At 41.7% G+C, this 17,690-nt stretch overlaps 1 protein-coding gene across 1 annotated transcript in view; it reads right to left on the bottom strand.

Annotated features, from left to right (window-relative positions):
- Positions 1–17,690, bottom strand: part of ADARB1 (adenosine deaminase RNA specific B1) — a 42,145-nt gene that overhangs the window by 9,818 nt on the left and 14,637 nt on the right. Inside the window, exons 4-7 of the mRNA XM_039728651.1 lie at positions 10,113–10,227; positions 8,171–8,339; positions 7,515–7,663; positions 6,743–6,911 (exon numbers count right to left, since the gene is read on the bottom strand). Of these exons, the coding sequence (XP_039584585.1) occupies positions 6,743–6,911; positions 7,515–7,663; positions 8,171–8,339; positions 10,113–10,227 (602 nt within the window). The remainder of the gene's footprint in view (positions 1–6,742; positions 6,912–7,514; positions 7,664–8,170; positions 8,340–10,112; positions 10,228–17,690) is intronic.

Below are 17,690 nucleotides of genomic sequence, written 5' to 3'. Positions count from 1 at the left end.
AGCACTGAGCCTGTGCCAGCACTGCAGAAACCACTCACACAACCAAAACTCTTCCTATTCCACAGCCAGGGTTGGGTGCTAGTTCGGTTTATAAAACTAGCTTTAAATTTCATTGTTAGAAGAACATATTCTCTACAGAAATGTATTCTTATATCAGGAACTGGTTGCAGTGCAGAGACAAACATGAACCCAAGAAAATCACATTTAGAGGCTGGAAAAGCCTCTAAAATCATCAAGTCCAGCCACTAACCCTGTCCAGCACCATCCTGCTCACCACTGCTCCCAGGTGCCACTCCCACACACCTCTTGGACACTTGCAGGGACACTCCACCACTCCCCTGGGCAGCCTGTTCCAGGGCCTGGCCAAATTTTTTCCCAGTATCCAACCTGAACCTCACCTGGCACAGCTTGAGGCCATTTCCTCTGGTGCTGTCCCTTGAGACCAACCCTCAGCTAACTGTGCCCTCCCATCAGGGAGTTGTGGAGAGCAAGAAGGTCCCCCCTGAGCCTCCTTTCCTTCAGGCTGAGCTCCCCCAGATCCCTCAGCCTCTCCCTGCCAGATTTATGGTCGTGTTCTGCAGATCACAGCAGAGTGAAAGAAAGGACTGCATGGAGACTTTCTTCTTGTTCCTTTTTTATCCTGTACTTCTGTCAAACAGTGATATCTCACTTCCATCAGCATGTACACTCGAACAACTTTTATGAATATAAACTGAGAAGGAACCACCACCACACATCAGTTTTCAAAAGGCCACAGGCATCACCTCCAGAAGTGGTAAAACTGCCTCATCCTCCAGCTTACAAACACAGATTGTCAGAACTCACACCAACAACTGCTGCCAAAATAGCATTAACCTTTACTGAAAGCAAAATTTCTTTTGAAATTAAGGGGCCAAATGCTGTATTTCACTACAAACCATGCAGTGCAGAGCAGAAAAAGCAAAATGCACTGCAGGAAACTTCAAGGCAGTGTTGCCTTTCCAGTGGAGCATTTAAACAAAGAAGTTTCTTTTATTTCACATTAAAAATAGCATCAGAAAAGAGCTAAGTAAGTGAAGTGACCTAAGTCTAACTTACAAACCCAAACCTGGGTGCTGAAGAAAGAGCATGAGCAGAACACAGGAATGCTGCATCACATCAACAGATACCGAAATGCCTAAAGTAAGGCATGTAAAGCAGAGTTACAGATGGGAAAGAACACCCAGGGAAACAGGCAGGGAAACTCTCCCAATGTAAACCTTCTCACTGGAAACACCTGCAATGCTTGTCTAAGGTAAGCAAAAAAAAAATTGTCTTATGACAGTATTTAACATATTGTGAGCATTCTGGTTTTAAGTTACTACACGAATTTTCTCTGACAACCTTCAAAAACTTTACCTTAAAGTAATGATATTTAAAGTGCAAGCTCTTAGATGGGTATAAATAGTCACAAGATTTACATTCAGACTGCTAACATTTAAACAGAGGTGCCCTGATTTGAGCTGGGGCACAGCTAACTGTGATTCCTGCACTTTTGGAGTTGAAGACAGTGTTGGGAAATGCTCCTTCAAACCAGTACATCCCAACACCTTCACAGGCTCAACCCCAGCCTTGGCCTTTGCAGATCAATGCACATGGGCTGTGTTCAACTCCTGCCAATTCACACAGAGGACATTCTCTGTGCACTGTGCTCACCTGATGTCTTACAGATGAGCACCTCAGTGGGAAATCTGAATTTTTAAAATTTGTCACACTCACTGGTTTTCTTATTCTACATGCATTGCTGTATATCCTGTTCCTAACAGACTGGAGGACGGATGCACTTCCTCAACCTTTCTGCTGTTACCAAGCACACTGCACCAAAAAAAGAGAGTGGAGAAACCAGAGACTGACACCAAACCAAGAGGAGTCCTCTCCTCTTTGCTATGTTGCCACATTTCTGCTTTGGACCACCATCTGCTCAGGGGTATCTACAGTGGGTTCCTAAAAGGTCTGTGGATTTCTTCATGAAATGCAGCTGATTTCACAGCTCTTGACACATGAGAAGGTAAGCAAAATTTAACTCTCAGCAACACTTTCACAGCGTGCTGGTAGCACCTCTTGCCAAAAATAAAACCAGTTAAAAATCCATGTGCCAGGTAAAAAACCTCCTCTGAATTTTCCAAATGCAAAAGGTACAGAAATTCTGTTATTCACATTATTTTAGAGAAAATGCAGAATTGAGGGAGGCCTAACAGCAGTAAGTCATACAACCTGATATTAATAACATCTTAGTTATTACTAATTTTTATGCAGAGAGCAGGATGGGGCAGGGGAGTCACTATGTGTAACCCACAATGGTGTCCACATGGAACTGGTGCCAAAATTCATCTCAGGAAAATAAGTCTCCTGCAACTACTCAAACAAGGCAAAACCTGACAAGTGTTTGCAGTTCAAAGAGCTTCTAATATCAATATAATTTATAAACAACAATTACTAAGAAGAAATGAAAATTATTTAGTTGGCACTTCATTTATCACAAGTTTTTACTTGCAACTGATGGCAAATGAGAGAAGGTGTCACTGTGGAAGATGTAGCACTATCCCAGAAACCACTTCTCCTTCTGGCATGCAGAAGGCACGACTTTAAACCTGATTTCTCTTTGTCTCCTAAAGAGATTAATTCTCTATGACCACTCCTCTGCAAGAGCCACAGTTGTAAACATGCAAGGAGTGAGAGCTTCTTTTAAATCAAGTGGCTTGGTCAGCAGCTCACACTACAAATCATAAGAGAAGGGAGTCTCTGGTCTTGGACAGCAGCTCTCCTCACAAACACCATTTCAGATTTGCAGTTACAGACATGAAGAAGTTCTCCCCTCGTAGCTGCACTGAGGCAGGCAACCACACAGCTCTGACCTGTCCCAACTTCTTGGCATTGCCTGGATCTGCTGCCTATCTGTTGTTGGAGACTGTAATCTTATAGTTTATGACTTCCACATCTTCATGAAGAACCTTTGCCTATTACAGCAAAACTGTATAAAAGCTGCAGAGAAAACCACTAAAACCCTGAATAGGGTCCTGGACTGCATGTTGATAAGTGACTCAGGTCTGAGCTGGGGGGAGAAGAATACATCCACAGAGGGATCAAGCTTAGCACCTTTGGGGTGCAGAGCACAGCCCTGGGGCTATCAGGTGGCACACACCCTGCACCGAAGGGTGGAGGAAGGAGAGGTTTTGGGTGTGTGGTGAAAAAGCCTCTGCTCAGAGGCAGTGAATGCCCATCCTCTGCTGTGCAGAGCTCACCTGTGGGCCCCTTCACCCCAAGAGAAGCTGCAGGACAGCAGAGGGGTGTCATGGCCCATCAAAGGGCCCTGAAGAGGTGCCCAGACCCTGCACCAGGCATTGCACAAGCTGCAGCACATCCAGAGTCCTGCAAGGCACAGTGTACAACTGGCTCCCTGCAAGGGAGGCACGTGGGCATTCCCACCTGCCCAAAACTTACATTCATCCTCTGGATTCTACACTTTTCAGGGCTGCAGGGGACCCTCACCACCAAGGCCAGATGGAGGGGAGCAATGAGGCATCACTGGGACCCTCAGAAGGGTGACACACTCCTACCTAACCCCTGTCACTCTCCCCCTGTCCCCCTATCCCCCATGCACACTTCTTTCTCTAGTTCTTTCTTTCCTCTTTCTTTCTCTTTGCCTCCTTTACTATTAAATAAAATATATCAATTTTTTGGCACCTTGGTTTTAATCATATTTTTTGGGTATTTTTTTAACATTCAAAGTTCTGTCCATTTTATACACAGAGACTTAGTTTTCTTTATTCTTCCTGGTTTAAACTAGATTGTAACATGTGATATAAGCTGAGAGGGTCCATAATGGTGCACTTTGGGTAGTCATTTCTCACCACCTGCCCTCAGGTATTTCACCTGAGTGCCACAAAGCCACCACACACTGCAATTCACATCAGCTCCTGTCACTGGGTTAAGAACTGGTAAGGAGAAATGCTCACTTTTGAAGGAAAAAGAGAAAGAATGAGTTACAATGTCTGTTTGGATTTCCCACTCTGCATGAGCACAGAAGGCCAGTGGATGGGCATGTGATGTTCTTTTACACAAAAATTTATCAGAAACATTTTATTTTCTTTAAAATACAAGACCTCCTTTTTAACAACTCAACCTACAAAGTTTTCCTCAGCTCCTAGAGCTTTTCTGAGAAACTGCGTAATAAGGAATTTTGTGCTTCTAGCAGGACATTAGCCATTAACTGGAATGTTTAATGAGAAGATAAGTAATTATTTGAAACCATAAATACAGGCAAAAAAAAACACATCAAAAGAAAAATGACAAAAACCAGCATTGTGAAGTACCATGGCACCAGGCCAGGATACATTTAAAACAAGTGCATGTATATTAATATTAACTGGTCAGAAACCACCCTAACACCTCACTGCAGAGCCACCAAGCTCCTGTTTTAATGCCTCCAGTCCAAGTGGGATTACACTCATGGTTCTCCCACATTTCTCACAACTTTTCCTGGATGTTCCTGCCAGGTCTAGGAGGGTGCTGGGCAGCACACTGCAGCAAAGCACTCAAAGGCTGGAAAAAGCAACTTGGATTATCCAGATAATCCACGCAGATGAGGCACTTCAGATACAAGTGGCTTGATACAACTGCAATCCATCACCCAAAATTCATCCACATCCTTCCCAGGCTGTCACTTGTGAACCTCTGGGAAAGCTCAGTGGAAATTCCTGGGTCTGAGGCATTCTGGAGGACTGACTGCTGGAATGGACTGCTGACTATGGAACAAAGGAGTCTTTCAAATGTAAATGGACAAAACATGTCAGGGAAATGTTAAAAAAAAAAAAAAGATGAAAATTTGGGCCTCCTTACCCGTCATACAGTCTTTGTTCTGTGTCAAGGGGTTCTATTTGCTTCCTTCACTGGCACAAACAAAATTATTCCCATTAGCCCCAAGGGGAGGTGACAGCTAGCTATGGAAGCAAGAGATGGATTCTGTTCTGCATCACACAAAATCAACAAGAGAGTCAAATGTGTTCTAGCTCAACAACTGGCTTTTTTTATATATATCTGCAATGACAATGTGATAAAAGAATGAGGCATGAATCCCAAGTCAGGTGGTTGGGAGAAGCCCCTGGCATGAAACTGGGGGATTAATTTGGTAAATTTTACTGAAAATATTATAAAAGAAGCCAAAATGTCATTTTTGTAGAATCACCTTTCCCTATCTGCCTCTCCTAGCTTCTGAAAGGCCCTATTCATTTATGTTAGGGGTATTTAAACGAAAATAAAATGTCTTCCTTCAGTAGAGATGCTGATTACTTGAGACAAGACTAAAGGAACAAAGCCATTATATAACCTTCCTCCTCTATTTTTCATTTGGCATATGCAGTTCACAAGAACAGTTCCAACTTAATATCTTTAATAAACTTTGAATCAGGCTAAAGGTGACTTGAGAAAACAGCAGAGCTCTTTTAATTAAAACATTTATAACATACATATCATTAAAAATAACTAAGAGTATCATTAGCTAAAAAATGTGGCATTTCTCATCTACTTTGCAAGAGCACAAAGGCTGCAAACATGCAGACTCATTCAAAAAAACTCTCCCATACTTCCAATGCTCGTTAAGGAATACTGCTGCTGATTTTTTTGTCCATTTATGATTTTGAAAACGACAAAAATCTTTCAATCTTTGTCAAAAAGAACAAAGGAATTTGGAAAATATCCAAGAAAGGAATTTGATGAAATACAAATTAAAATATTGTTTGGAAAACAAAATATCTCAATAAAATATTTAAACTATAATTAAAATTACAGAGCAAGAACTAGAAGTGCCCATCAATTAGGATTTTTTTAACAGGGATGCTTTTCACCATAAAAAAATAATAAAAATCTAAACTATGCATGGAAAATGTAAGAATCTAAAACACCATGGAATGGCTTGGGTTGGAAGGAACTTTAAAGCTTATCCTGTTCTATCCCTGTGCCATGGGCAGGGACACTTTCAACTAGACCAGGTTGCTCCAAACCCCATCCAACCTGACTTTGAACATTTCCAACGATGGGACAAGGACATATATCACCAGAAGAGGTTATCCAAATATAAGTAATGCAAGAGATTTATTGTACTGCTTTCCTGATGCTACACTACTTTAGGGGGAAAAAAAAATCTAAAACATTCCTTTGCTATTCCCCAGTGATAGAAATACAAAACAAAGCTGATTTGATTCATGATTTGATGTGGCTGGAATGATACAGAGTGACTATACCTTCCCTCTGAAGCCAGCAAAAGGTGTGACTGACACCAATTGCAGGTGAAGAATCAGAGCTTTATCACAGGGGTGACAGCCACCCTCACACTATGCCCAAGCAGTGAGATAAGCCCATCAGTTCCCTGCACATTCATTGTGGGTAAGAGTCCACCTCTCTTGTAAGAATCAGAGCATGGTTTTGGATTGGAAGGACTTTAAAGATTATCTTATTCAACCCCACTGCCATGGGCAGGGACACCTTCCACTAGTCCAGGTTGCTCCAAGCCTCATCCAGCCTTGGCCTTGAATACTTCCAGGGACGTGGCAGCCACAGCTTCTCTGGGCAACCTGTGCCAGTGCTTCACCACCCTCACAGGGAAGAATTTCTTTCCAATATCCCAACCAACCCAGCCCTGCTTCGGCTTAAGGCCATTCCCCCTTATCCCATGCACTCCTTCAGCAATAACATCAACAGCAACAAGCCCAACCACTCAGAGTCTCACCTGGCTATCTTGTCACTGCAGGACATGGTCAGCAGCCTCTCTCCTTGCAGCACCCCATCCCACGTCTGGATAGTGGTGGTGGAGCGCACAGGGATGGTGCCTTCCCCAGACTCGATTTTTGTCCGGAGCTGTCCTCTGGCTTTGCGGTTTGGATGCCTGTCCCCTTGGTCTGAAGGACAAAAAACACTGAGGATCAGCTGAGGAACCTCCTCAAAGGGCTTTACATAAGAATCACAGTAAGAAGGATTGATTTGAGGTATCTGCCTGCAGTTACTGCTGGCTTGCATCACAGTTCCTACTGCTCTTGGCAACTTAGCTTCAGCGTCAGACACCTCTCACAAGCACTGCCTTCCAAAACACACTTGCACTTAAACCAAGCTTTCACCAAAGGAGCAGTAGGAAGCAGGCAGCTCTGGAGCTCTGTTCTGTGTGTTACAGAGTTAAAATGAAGTTAATGTGGAAGGGGCAGGCAGAGAACTGCTGTTAAAGGATGGGAACAGGGAAAAGGGATGGTTAGTGCTGTAGGAATACTTGCTGACTCACTGGCTTATCTCACTTAGCATCAGCCTCTTCAAGACCACAGGGCTCATCACTCTATACTGAACTTCTACCACAGAGGAAGAACAGCTCAGATTTTTTTGGAAGAGATCTTTGTCTAACACACTTCTATGCTAAAAGGAAAGAAGACACCTAAATTTTAACCGTGCTGCTTGTACATGCCCCAAGAACAATTTAAGCTCCCTTGGGTGGAAGAGGAGGACTGCTGTCATACCCTCTTGTGCTGCTTCATGGGGTGAGAAAATCCGAGCATCACCACAAGGAGATGTGCTGATATAGAGATGGAACTGCACATTCTCCTTCAGCTTAAACCCGCCTTGCTCTGATCTGATGAAAATGGATTTTTGCTGATCTTCTTTATTGCTGAAACAGAGAAGAAAGCTGGAGTCAAAACTGACATTAACATGGAAATAGGCATAAGCTGGGCAGACTTAACAGGCATTAAAAATAACACAGGATGGCTGAAATTTCAGTAATATAAATCTAACAGTTGTGACAATTAACAAAATTAAATGACCATCTAGACAGGAAACAAAGAGCTTGTGGCAATCCCAGATGTCAAGAGCTTTCAGGCACTTAAATGGAACACCAGCAACCTTTAGCCCACTTCATATTATTTGGATTTATACATTTACAGTTTACAAAATGATTGGCAATTATTTTCCCTGTCCTCCCCTCTCATGATTGACACCTCACTGAATAAATGTTTTGTTCAACTCAAACTTCAGGGCAAAGAGCACGAGTTCAAAATTCAACAACCTAATGCAACAGGACAAGTGCTTTACACAGGAATAATGAAGACAGATGTTTTCCACAGACACCTTTTCAGCTCTGTGGGATCAGCTCATCATCTTTTTCCCTCCAGCTTACCTTAGGTAAAGCTCAAGTTGTGTGTACAGAAATTTCAGCAGACACCGTCGAGCTATAATTTCTGCATGGCAATCATTTAATGCAAGACCACGATCACTCATGTATTCACCATTGATGCATTTTGTTCCTGTAGAAACACTTATTACCAGGGCATCTTTCACATCTGTACCTGCAAAATGGAATTTCAGGAAGGAGATACAATTAACGTCACAAATAAAGCACTGAGCGATCTTCTTGCAGAACCCAAAGCTCTTTTTTTCAGCTGTTTGCTTCTTTTAAAAAAAATAAATGTTTTTTCTTCTGATGATTTATTTAAAACAAAAGCTTCACTCAGCCATACCTCCCTGCACCAGCACCATCAGTGTTTCTTATGAGAACTACTCTTTTCATGTTGGAGCTCAGACAAGTTAAAAATTGAAAACCTGCAGGCAGAAAGTGCTGCTTCAAGAGGAATAATTAAAGCCTGAGATCCAAATTTTTTTCCTGAGATTCAGGCAGCCAGCAGCTTTCAGCTATACCTTGTGGTCATCTATGCAGATATTCACAGCCACTTTAGAAATCTGAAAGGCATTGGTTTATTAATGCAGCAAAATGTTATGGAAGGGTACTGAGCCAACAACAGGAAAGGTAAGACCAGGGAAAAAAGAAATATAAATGCTTAAATCACTGTAAAGATTACCAGTACAATGTGTAGTTCTTGATATTAAACCATTCCATGCAATAGTATGTTGGGTGGATGTTTTCTAAGCAGAGAATTGCCTTTATCACTCAAAAAACCCAGCTGAATGAACGACTAAGAAAGACAGGTCAAAATGCCACTTAGCAAAACACTCAGGGATAAAAAAAAGCCCAACAAGTTAAAATGAACCTGAGCCCTGCTGGGCCCTTGTGTCCACAGGGCCAGAGGAGAAGCACCAAGCTGTAACACAAGGCCATGCCATGGGACCATTTAATTGCAGACACGTGTTCAGAGCAAGATACTTTCTTATTATGTGTAAAGCTATTTCTTCTGTTAATCAGAAGGCATTCACATGTTAGTTAAGTCTTAATTCTTTGGCACATGACTCTTCTGGGAATTGCACATACAGGGCAGTAAATAGCATAAAAACCTGTTAAATATCACAAACCACAAATAAATATCACAAAACTAAATAAACAAAACTACAGCACGTTCCTTGTGTATTTGGGGCTAAAAAAGTGTTATTAGCAGATGGAGGTGTGGCTGCTGCTCAACAGAGCTTGAGGAGCATCAAGGCTTCCCAAACCTCCCAACAGCCTGTGTGAGTGGGAGGGCAAGAGATCAGGGGGGACACAGCTGGGACAGCCTCAAAATGAACATTCCACCAAGGGTTCACATGGACTGAAGACCAAGAGAAACCTTAAGGTGAGGAAAATCAGCAGCAGCATGGTCACAGATTAGTTTAGGGCAGCACTTCACTGTTCTGGGTGATTTGGACAAGCAGAGATCTCGTGTCAGCCACGACACCACTGCCATCTGCCAAAACATAAACTGCTTTCTTAGATATTTTTACTAAAATGACTAACATAGAGCACTAAGAATAAAATTTAGCAAGAATAACAAAGTGCAAAATCTTAAAACCTTGGAAAGAAGCATAATTCTTACATAATGTGCCCAAACCAGGAATACTGATGGGGGATTTTATTTATTTTCCCAAAGTTTCATGATTAACTTTAAAACCTAAATTTTGTGAGCTACTCAGATGTCTCAGGCAGAGGACAGGAACTCTGTGGAAAAAGAAGTATTTGCAGGTCTAATATTCCTGGAAGTACCTGAGATTTAATTACTATGTTTAGTCCACCTTCAAGATTAAACCATAAAAATACATTTCAATACTGCTTGACTGAAAAGAGTTAGTTTACTAGATGCAAACAGAGCACTCATATTGAAGCATTTAAGATACTACTTTTTTTTTTAATTTACCTGTTGTCATGACAACTCCAGCAAGGACTTTTCGACGTGCATGTGGAGATGAGAAATTTTCTGTCAAATCACTGAATTTATCTACAACCAAGCGTGCAACAGCATCAGCTAACACCTGTAGGACCATACAGAAATGCACATTAAAAAAATTAATTTTAAAATTAGAGGAGCATTAAGTTATAAAGATTTACCCTTTAAAATTACTGGACAAAGCAAATGAAGTGAGTTTTTATTGTTCACTGTAAAAATTGACATTGAGGTGCTCCTTGCAAGGGGAAGCAGAGGTTTGAGTGCTCCATGTCTACCAAAACAAGGTCAGACAGTGCTAAGCAAAGCACTGAAGCACCTAATGCCCATGATCTGATGAACATTTGAGGCTTGAGAGAACAACTGGATAGACAGATAAGTCTATACTCTCATGCTCAAACCTCAAAACACATCATTTCAATATCCTCAACATTGAACCTGACAATAAGATTGAAGTAAAAATCCATGCCCCTCAAATGAACCTTTTTTTAACAATCTAATTCCTTATCTAACTATTATATAAATAAGGACATTTTGTTTTCAATCCTAGTTTAATGCTATTTTTACAAGACCTATACAAAGTTAGGAATAGAAAATATCAGTGTATAACCCAAATAAGCTATCTCAAAATTAGGAAAGATTTCTGGTTTTCAGGAAAACTTGAACTTAAAGTCAGGCTGTAAGTGGGGCTAACTTCCAAAAGGAAGGAAAACTTTGAAACAGCAGTCCTGCTTCTACTGACAGACAATCCAGATCAGCACTGCAGCTAATCTCACCTGCTGTTTTCAGGGCAACTGGAACTGTAACTGCTACAAAAAATGAGTCAAGACCAAATTCTTGTATTTTCACCTGAAAAGAAGCTGAAGCCAAGGCAACCCTGTGTTGATAACCAGCAGTATCTGAGATGTTCTAGGTGTGCACACCTGGCCCACAGCTTCACATGCCACAACAACACAGGCATTGTGTCACACCCACCATTCAGATGCTGAGTGAGGCACTGGAACAGAGAAGCTGTGGGTGCCCCACTGCTGGAAGTGCTCCAGGTCGGACAGGGCTTGGAGCAACATGGGCTAGTGGAACATGTCCCTGTCCATGGCAGGGGATGGGACTGAATGAGCTTTAATGTCCCTTCCAACCCAAACCACTCTATGATACAGATGTGTTAGATGCCCAAAGGGAAAAAGGAAAAAAAAAAACCACAATAAAAAAAATAGAAGACAAATGTTTGAAGACCATCAGCCCCATTCATCCCCATTTCCTTACCAAGGCTCATGAGAACCAACCAACCTAGAAATGCTGTGGACATGCTCTCAGTGTTAACTTTCTTTTGGAAATGCTTTAGCAGCCAAGAAATAACTAAAGCTTGGGTGTCATGATTGCAGAGCTCAGCAGCTCTCACCACAGCCTGACAGAAAACAGTGACCAGCAGTCAGGGCCCAGCTGGACCAGCCTCATCAATGTTTTGCAATCACTCAACTTGTGGAATCAGAAGACTCTTGACATTGCGAACACCAATTTTCTTGAAAATTTGAATGGACTGCAACTCAGAAACTCCATATATTTTTCAGGAATACAATTTGGCTCAGATGTCATGAACACGTCTAGTCAGGCACTCCTTTACAAACATGGTCTTTTTGTTGCTGGACCCAAAATTGGGTTAGTCCATGTTCTGCCAGTACCACGACCACACAGCTAAAATCTGCATTTAATAGTACTTACCTATTGCAGAAAGCTGAACTTTAGGTAAACACACAAAAGAAAAGGCAAATAATTGAGTGGTTTTTAAGCAGCCTGGTCTTAGAAATGGAAAATTGATACACAAAAGGCTTAAATTATTAAGCTCCCTGTAGCCATGAGGGCAGATCACTGTACAGCCAAGGCACAGAGTCCCCACTGCAGTGTTTTATCCCTAGCCTCACTGTGCAGTGATGGATACTTGCTTCCCAGTTGCAAGTTTCACACTCTCACTTCTGTAATCCATGTATTTTCTGCTCTGCCCTACTCTGTGATGTGCTGGACAGCATATTGTAAAATCATGGTGAATGACATTGGGATGGAATTTAGATACTACAGAGAGTATTCCAGACAGGAAATGCTTCAGGTCACTTCCATCCCAAACTATGCTATGCTTCTATGCTTCACAGAGGCTTCAAACCTGCAAGAAAAGGTTTGGCATCCAGGGAATAAACCATGTGATTCACCTTTTCTAAAGAAGTGGTGGTGGGTGGTGACTGGAGGAGTCTTCCCCAACTCTGGGAACTGAAACTGCCATGTGTTCCTGGGAAGAAATCCATGGCCACTTTGCCTGCTAATGCCACTGACAAAAAGTTCCCTGAACAGCAGCTGGGTTGTAAGCCTGCATACAGGCTGCATCCATTAGCTTCTTCCAGAAGGATTTTTTTTTTTTTTTCAGATAACAAGCAAAGCAGGGGAAACTGTGGTGTTGGTATACAAAGGAGCACACAGTGAGTTCCTCCAGGAAGATGGAAGTCTGCACAGCAAAAGGATGGAGCTGCATCTCACAGAGCCTGGAGCTAAGCTGTTGGCAAGGAAACCTAAAAATGCTTGGATGAACTTGGACCAGTCACTGGGGAGGATTTATGAGAAGGACTAAGCAGAACTCAAGCAAGACAAAATGAACCTTGGAGATGCAAACAATCCAGGATGAACTGGAGAGGAGGAAAAAAAATCCCTGCCAGAAAACAGGCAGATATGTTAAAGTTTGCTTATTTCTATTTGTACACAAATTGTGACACAACAGCTGGGCAGTGAGGAATAAACACTGTTAAATGCCTATAGGTGTAGTCACTAAGATTTTGGTCTTTGGTAAGAATACTCCCCCAAGAAATTAGAAGAATTATCCCTCTCTCCCAGGCAGGCTATTACATTGACATATTTAATGGCATGGAAGAGAAGGGAAGGGAGTAAGGCAGCACCAGGAACAAGACTTACTGGCCAGAAATTACATCCTGCTGTTCCCATCTCAAAACCATGGACTTGAAGCTGTTTCCACTGCAAGCCCAGGCCAATGACTGGCCTGAGTAGGGATCTTTCACATCACAATCTGACTCTACTGCCTTTCATATAAATAAATATTAAGTGGAACCGAAATTGAACTCGTGTCTCACCTTCCCTGTGAATGCCCTAACATCTGACACACAGTTTCTCCACCCCCGCTTCTGCATTAAATCATTATTCCAAGTTGAGTAATTCAAAAAAGGAAAGACCTAATAATAGCTGACAGTTGGCTCAGTAAGGCATGTGAGCTCCAAATTATTTTGGGTGCGTTGTTCCCTTCTCTGAAGAAGCTACAGTGAACCCACTCCTTTTCTACACACACAGACTGGTTTTAAATACAGATGTTGCAGCTATGCTGTAGCAGAACAACCCTGATCCTTCACACTTGAAAAATATTCAGGAGCTGATGAAGTTCAGGTCAATCTGGAGCTGAAGGAAGACCTTGGAAGGCCCTGGGGACCCCCAAGATGAATGCTGGGGATCCCCTGAATAGTGGGAAAGGCAGCAGCAATGGCTCACATCTCTCACAGAACTGACCCAAGACATCTCAGTCCTTTGTGCTCTCCTGGGATCTCCAGGGACCCCTCTCAAGCAGAAATGTTCTCCCTTGGTCTGTTTTGATTGTTTTTCCTTATCTCCACAGTTTATGGCTTATGTCAACTTCCCACTGCAGGTAAAATCCAGTGACCAGCACACACAGTTCAGAGAACTTTCCTGTAATGATTTAAAGAAACTTCTGCTTGGTTGTATAGTCTTTCACTGTTTATGCTGATATGTTTATGTTTATGTGTATATTTCTTTCAATTCCACAGCAATTATTCCAACAATAATGCATGATATTCCCATAAATATATTCAATATTATCTTTTTCCCAGGTTTGAATCCATCTGATTCTTATTCTCCTGTATACACTAAGCAATCCACTGCAATGAACTGCCTAGAACTCCTCGGTACCTCTCCAGAAGCAGCTTTCCCAGATCTCCAATCATGTTCATAATTACTTGTGTATCTTTTCTAAATTTGAATAATTTTTCATACTTCCCTTCACCCCAAGTGGAACCAGGACTAAAAAAAGCACATCAAGTACAAGCAGCCATTCAGAACTGCTTCTCACCCCATTTCTCCTGCTTAACGTTTTGTTTCAATGTCTGTCCACAACAACAGAAAAGATAAATTGAATTAGGTGAATGATTAAAAATACTCTCTCTTGTGATGTTTTTCAAACTGATCTCATTTGCAGCTACACTGCTCATTTGTGTAGCTCAGCTTGCTTTCTCTCACCACAGTCAAGCTTTCTAATTTAAATAACTCTATTTAAGCTTCAATGTGTACAATTTCAATTTCCAGCTCTTTGCACACCATGACTAATGAGTTATCTTTTTAAGTAAACAGTTTAAGGAAATAACATTAGGAAAACCTCTGTATCAGCTTTCTAACATAGGCCATTAGTGGCCTGAAGAGGTGACACCTCCAAGCAGCAGGATCCCACTGTCTGGTGGAAGACTTTTCCTTGAGTGACATTCTAATTTAAATAACTCTATTTAAGCTTCTATTTAAGCTACAATTTCAATTTCCAGCTCTTTGCACACCATGACTAATGAGTTATCTTTTTAAGTAAACAGTTAAAGGAAATAACATTAGGAAAACCTCTGTATCAGCTTTCTAACATAGGCCATTAGTGGCCTGAAGAGGTGACACCTCCAAGCAGCAGGATCCCACTGTCTGGTGGAAAACTTTTCCTTGAGTGACACCAGCAGCCTTGCACTGCTGAAGGTTTGAGGCATATACTGGGAATTACTGCTAGCAGTGTGTTCTTTTCTCAGTTTTACTCCAAAGCATTTGGTACTGGCCTGAGAACTTCTTTTAGGGACAGCACCATGCCATCTTTGACAGAGGTGTGAGACCCCTCCAGAGAAGGCCACCAAGATGTTCCAAGAGCTGGAGCCCCTCTGCTCTGGAGACAGGCTGGGAGAGCTGGGGTGTTCACCTGGAGGAGAGAAGGATCAAGGGAGACCTTAGAGGCCCTTCCAGTGCCTGAAGGGGCTCCAAGAGAGCTGGAGAGGGACTGCAGGCAAGGGCCTGGAGTGAAGGAGAAGGGGGAATGGCTTCCCACTGACAAAGGGCAGCATTAGATGGGGTATTGGGAATAAATTCTTCACTGTGAGGTGGTGAGGCCATGGCACTGAGAGGCTGTAGCTGTCCCATCCCTGGAAGTGTTCAAGGGCAGGCTGGACAGGGCTTGGAGCAACCTGGGACAGCAGAATGTGTGTTCCATCCCTGGAAGTGTTCAAGGGCAGGTTGGACAGGGCTTGGAGCAACCTGTGGTAGCAGAATTTGCCTGTGCCCATGGCAGGGGGTGGGAAATAAGATAATCTTTAAGGTTTCTTACAACCCAAACCATTTTGTGATTCTATGATTTTTTTGGATCAGTTCACAAAGCAGAGCTAACCATAAAAATATTTTCTTTGTTTTGGAGATGCAAGTCACTCTAACGCAAGTGTGACAATCTGTTCAATACCAACACACCCACTGCCAAGGTGCTAAATGCACAACTGCTGAGATTTTCAGTGGGACATTTCTACCCTCTCTGAGGCATGTGTTGAGTGTGTTGCTGAGTTTAACTCATTTTCCCAGCACAGAGATGTTCCTGACTGCAGGGAACCTTCCTTCACCCCTGACAACAGACCAAGCAGACAATCTTGAACTGAACCACAGGACCAGCACCTCAATAACCCCCTGTACAGCCCATAAGATTATTCTCACATCCATTTTACAACAACCCATTTTTGACTGCAGCAACCCTTCTGCACCATTTGAAACTTTGCATGTGTGTTTCTGTATTTAACTCACTTTGGAGCACCTGCAGCTCTGCTGGGGTCACAGACAGACATCCAGCCACACTCACGGCCACCATCATCACAGGGAACATCTCTCAACTCCATTCTTCTCACCACAAATGAGCTACAGGCAGGTTTGGACCTGCCACCCAACAGACAATTCCATCTTCACTGGCAAAAGCACATTGTACTTCTTTTATTTCCCCTAAGCACTTGGTATTTGATTTTTTTCTCCCCTCACATATTTCTAGCTTTTTTCCTAACCAGATCGACATTTTATTTTTCCACTGGCTGTATCAAATCCTATCCTCATTTACATCATTCCTGCACACTCCAGTTTTTATGATTTCACCCACTTTAGGATTATCTCTGAATTTAACATTTTTTTCACACAGTAAACAATGTCTAAAATAATTAAACAACTCATAGACTTCTAAAAGAAGATAAATCAAGCAGGACTTGAAAACAGCACAAATGCTTAAATCATTAAATACATACCAGACCAAAATCACTAATATATAGAAGACCTAATGTAATTCCAGTAACAGCTAATTATAATTCAAAGCAAAGCAACACAGTGAAGTGCTTGATGACATCCTGATGACAAGCTGATCAAAAGCCCCTGAATAAAAAAATTACTTGAAATAGGGTCTAAATGAGGCAGCACCCATGTACCATCTTTTTCCCAGCTCAGCTTGGGTTTTTCACACTTTCCTCTTCCAGTTTCAGTTTTCACCATTTTACTGATGCAAGAACTAAAAACACATGAATTACTAGCAGTGAATTTTTTTTTTTGGTGTCTGGGGTCAAATCTACTTTTAAAAGCAGAGAACACAGTCTAAAAACACTGAATCCACTGCAGAAATTGTAATTACCCAAAACAGCATGATCCTGAATTTGAAAATTAAGGAAACATTTATCAGTAACATAATAACTGTGCAACATTAACATGAAACTATATAGGACATTCTAAAATATGCATAATGTCCATATATTTTGAGAAAACAACAAACTCAAAATAGTCACATTTACTTATACTCTTTGACCCCACATTATCAAATCATAACACTATGTTAGAATTTTGATGAAATCTAGAACAATGCTTTTGAGATAGACAAGGTCAAAGCCTTGAAGTTCTCATAATAAATAGAAAGCTGCAAAATAATTCACAAATATTTTAATTCAGATTTAGGGCACATAATATCATTAAAGAGACCCAAGAGATGCAGTAGAAAGACAGGAGTCAAACAATTATTACCGTAGTTTGACTGGGAAGAAACAAAAAGAAAAAATAAGGGGAGAATTTTTCTGCATTAAAAAACCCTTAAAATGACTCCATTCTAGTGATTTCAAATTTCTGATCTGTGTCTGGTATGTTGGATACTTTCCCTAGTTCATTAACTATTTGATTTAAATTACTTCTCCGCCAGATTTGCTTGCCTAAGTAACTTCTATATGCATATTAATTAATTTGCCTAGAGCACAGCCCTTCAGATGAGAGCCATTTAACCACACATGCTGGATACAGGCACATGGAAAGCAGTGACAGTTGCAACAGCCTCACTGAATCTGACCTTGACTCTCTGTTTGCAGGAGAGAATGATTTTCTTCTCTGCTAAAAACTGTTGTATCAAATAATGACTTCACTTGAAGCAGTAATTCTCACTTGAACTCCATCTAAGTCTTGCTGCCTGAG

Source organism: Passer montanus, unplaced genomic scaffold (assembly GCF_014805655.1).
Source record: "Passer montanus isolate IOZ18808 unplaced genomic scaffold, ASM1480565v1 scaffold66, whole genome shotgun sequence".
Lineage (NCBI taxonomy): Eukaryota > Metazoa > Chordata > Aves > Passeriformes > Passeridae > Passer > Passer montanus.
This window is presented reverse-complemented; position numbering and strand designations above follow the sequence as displayed.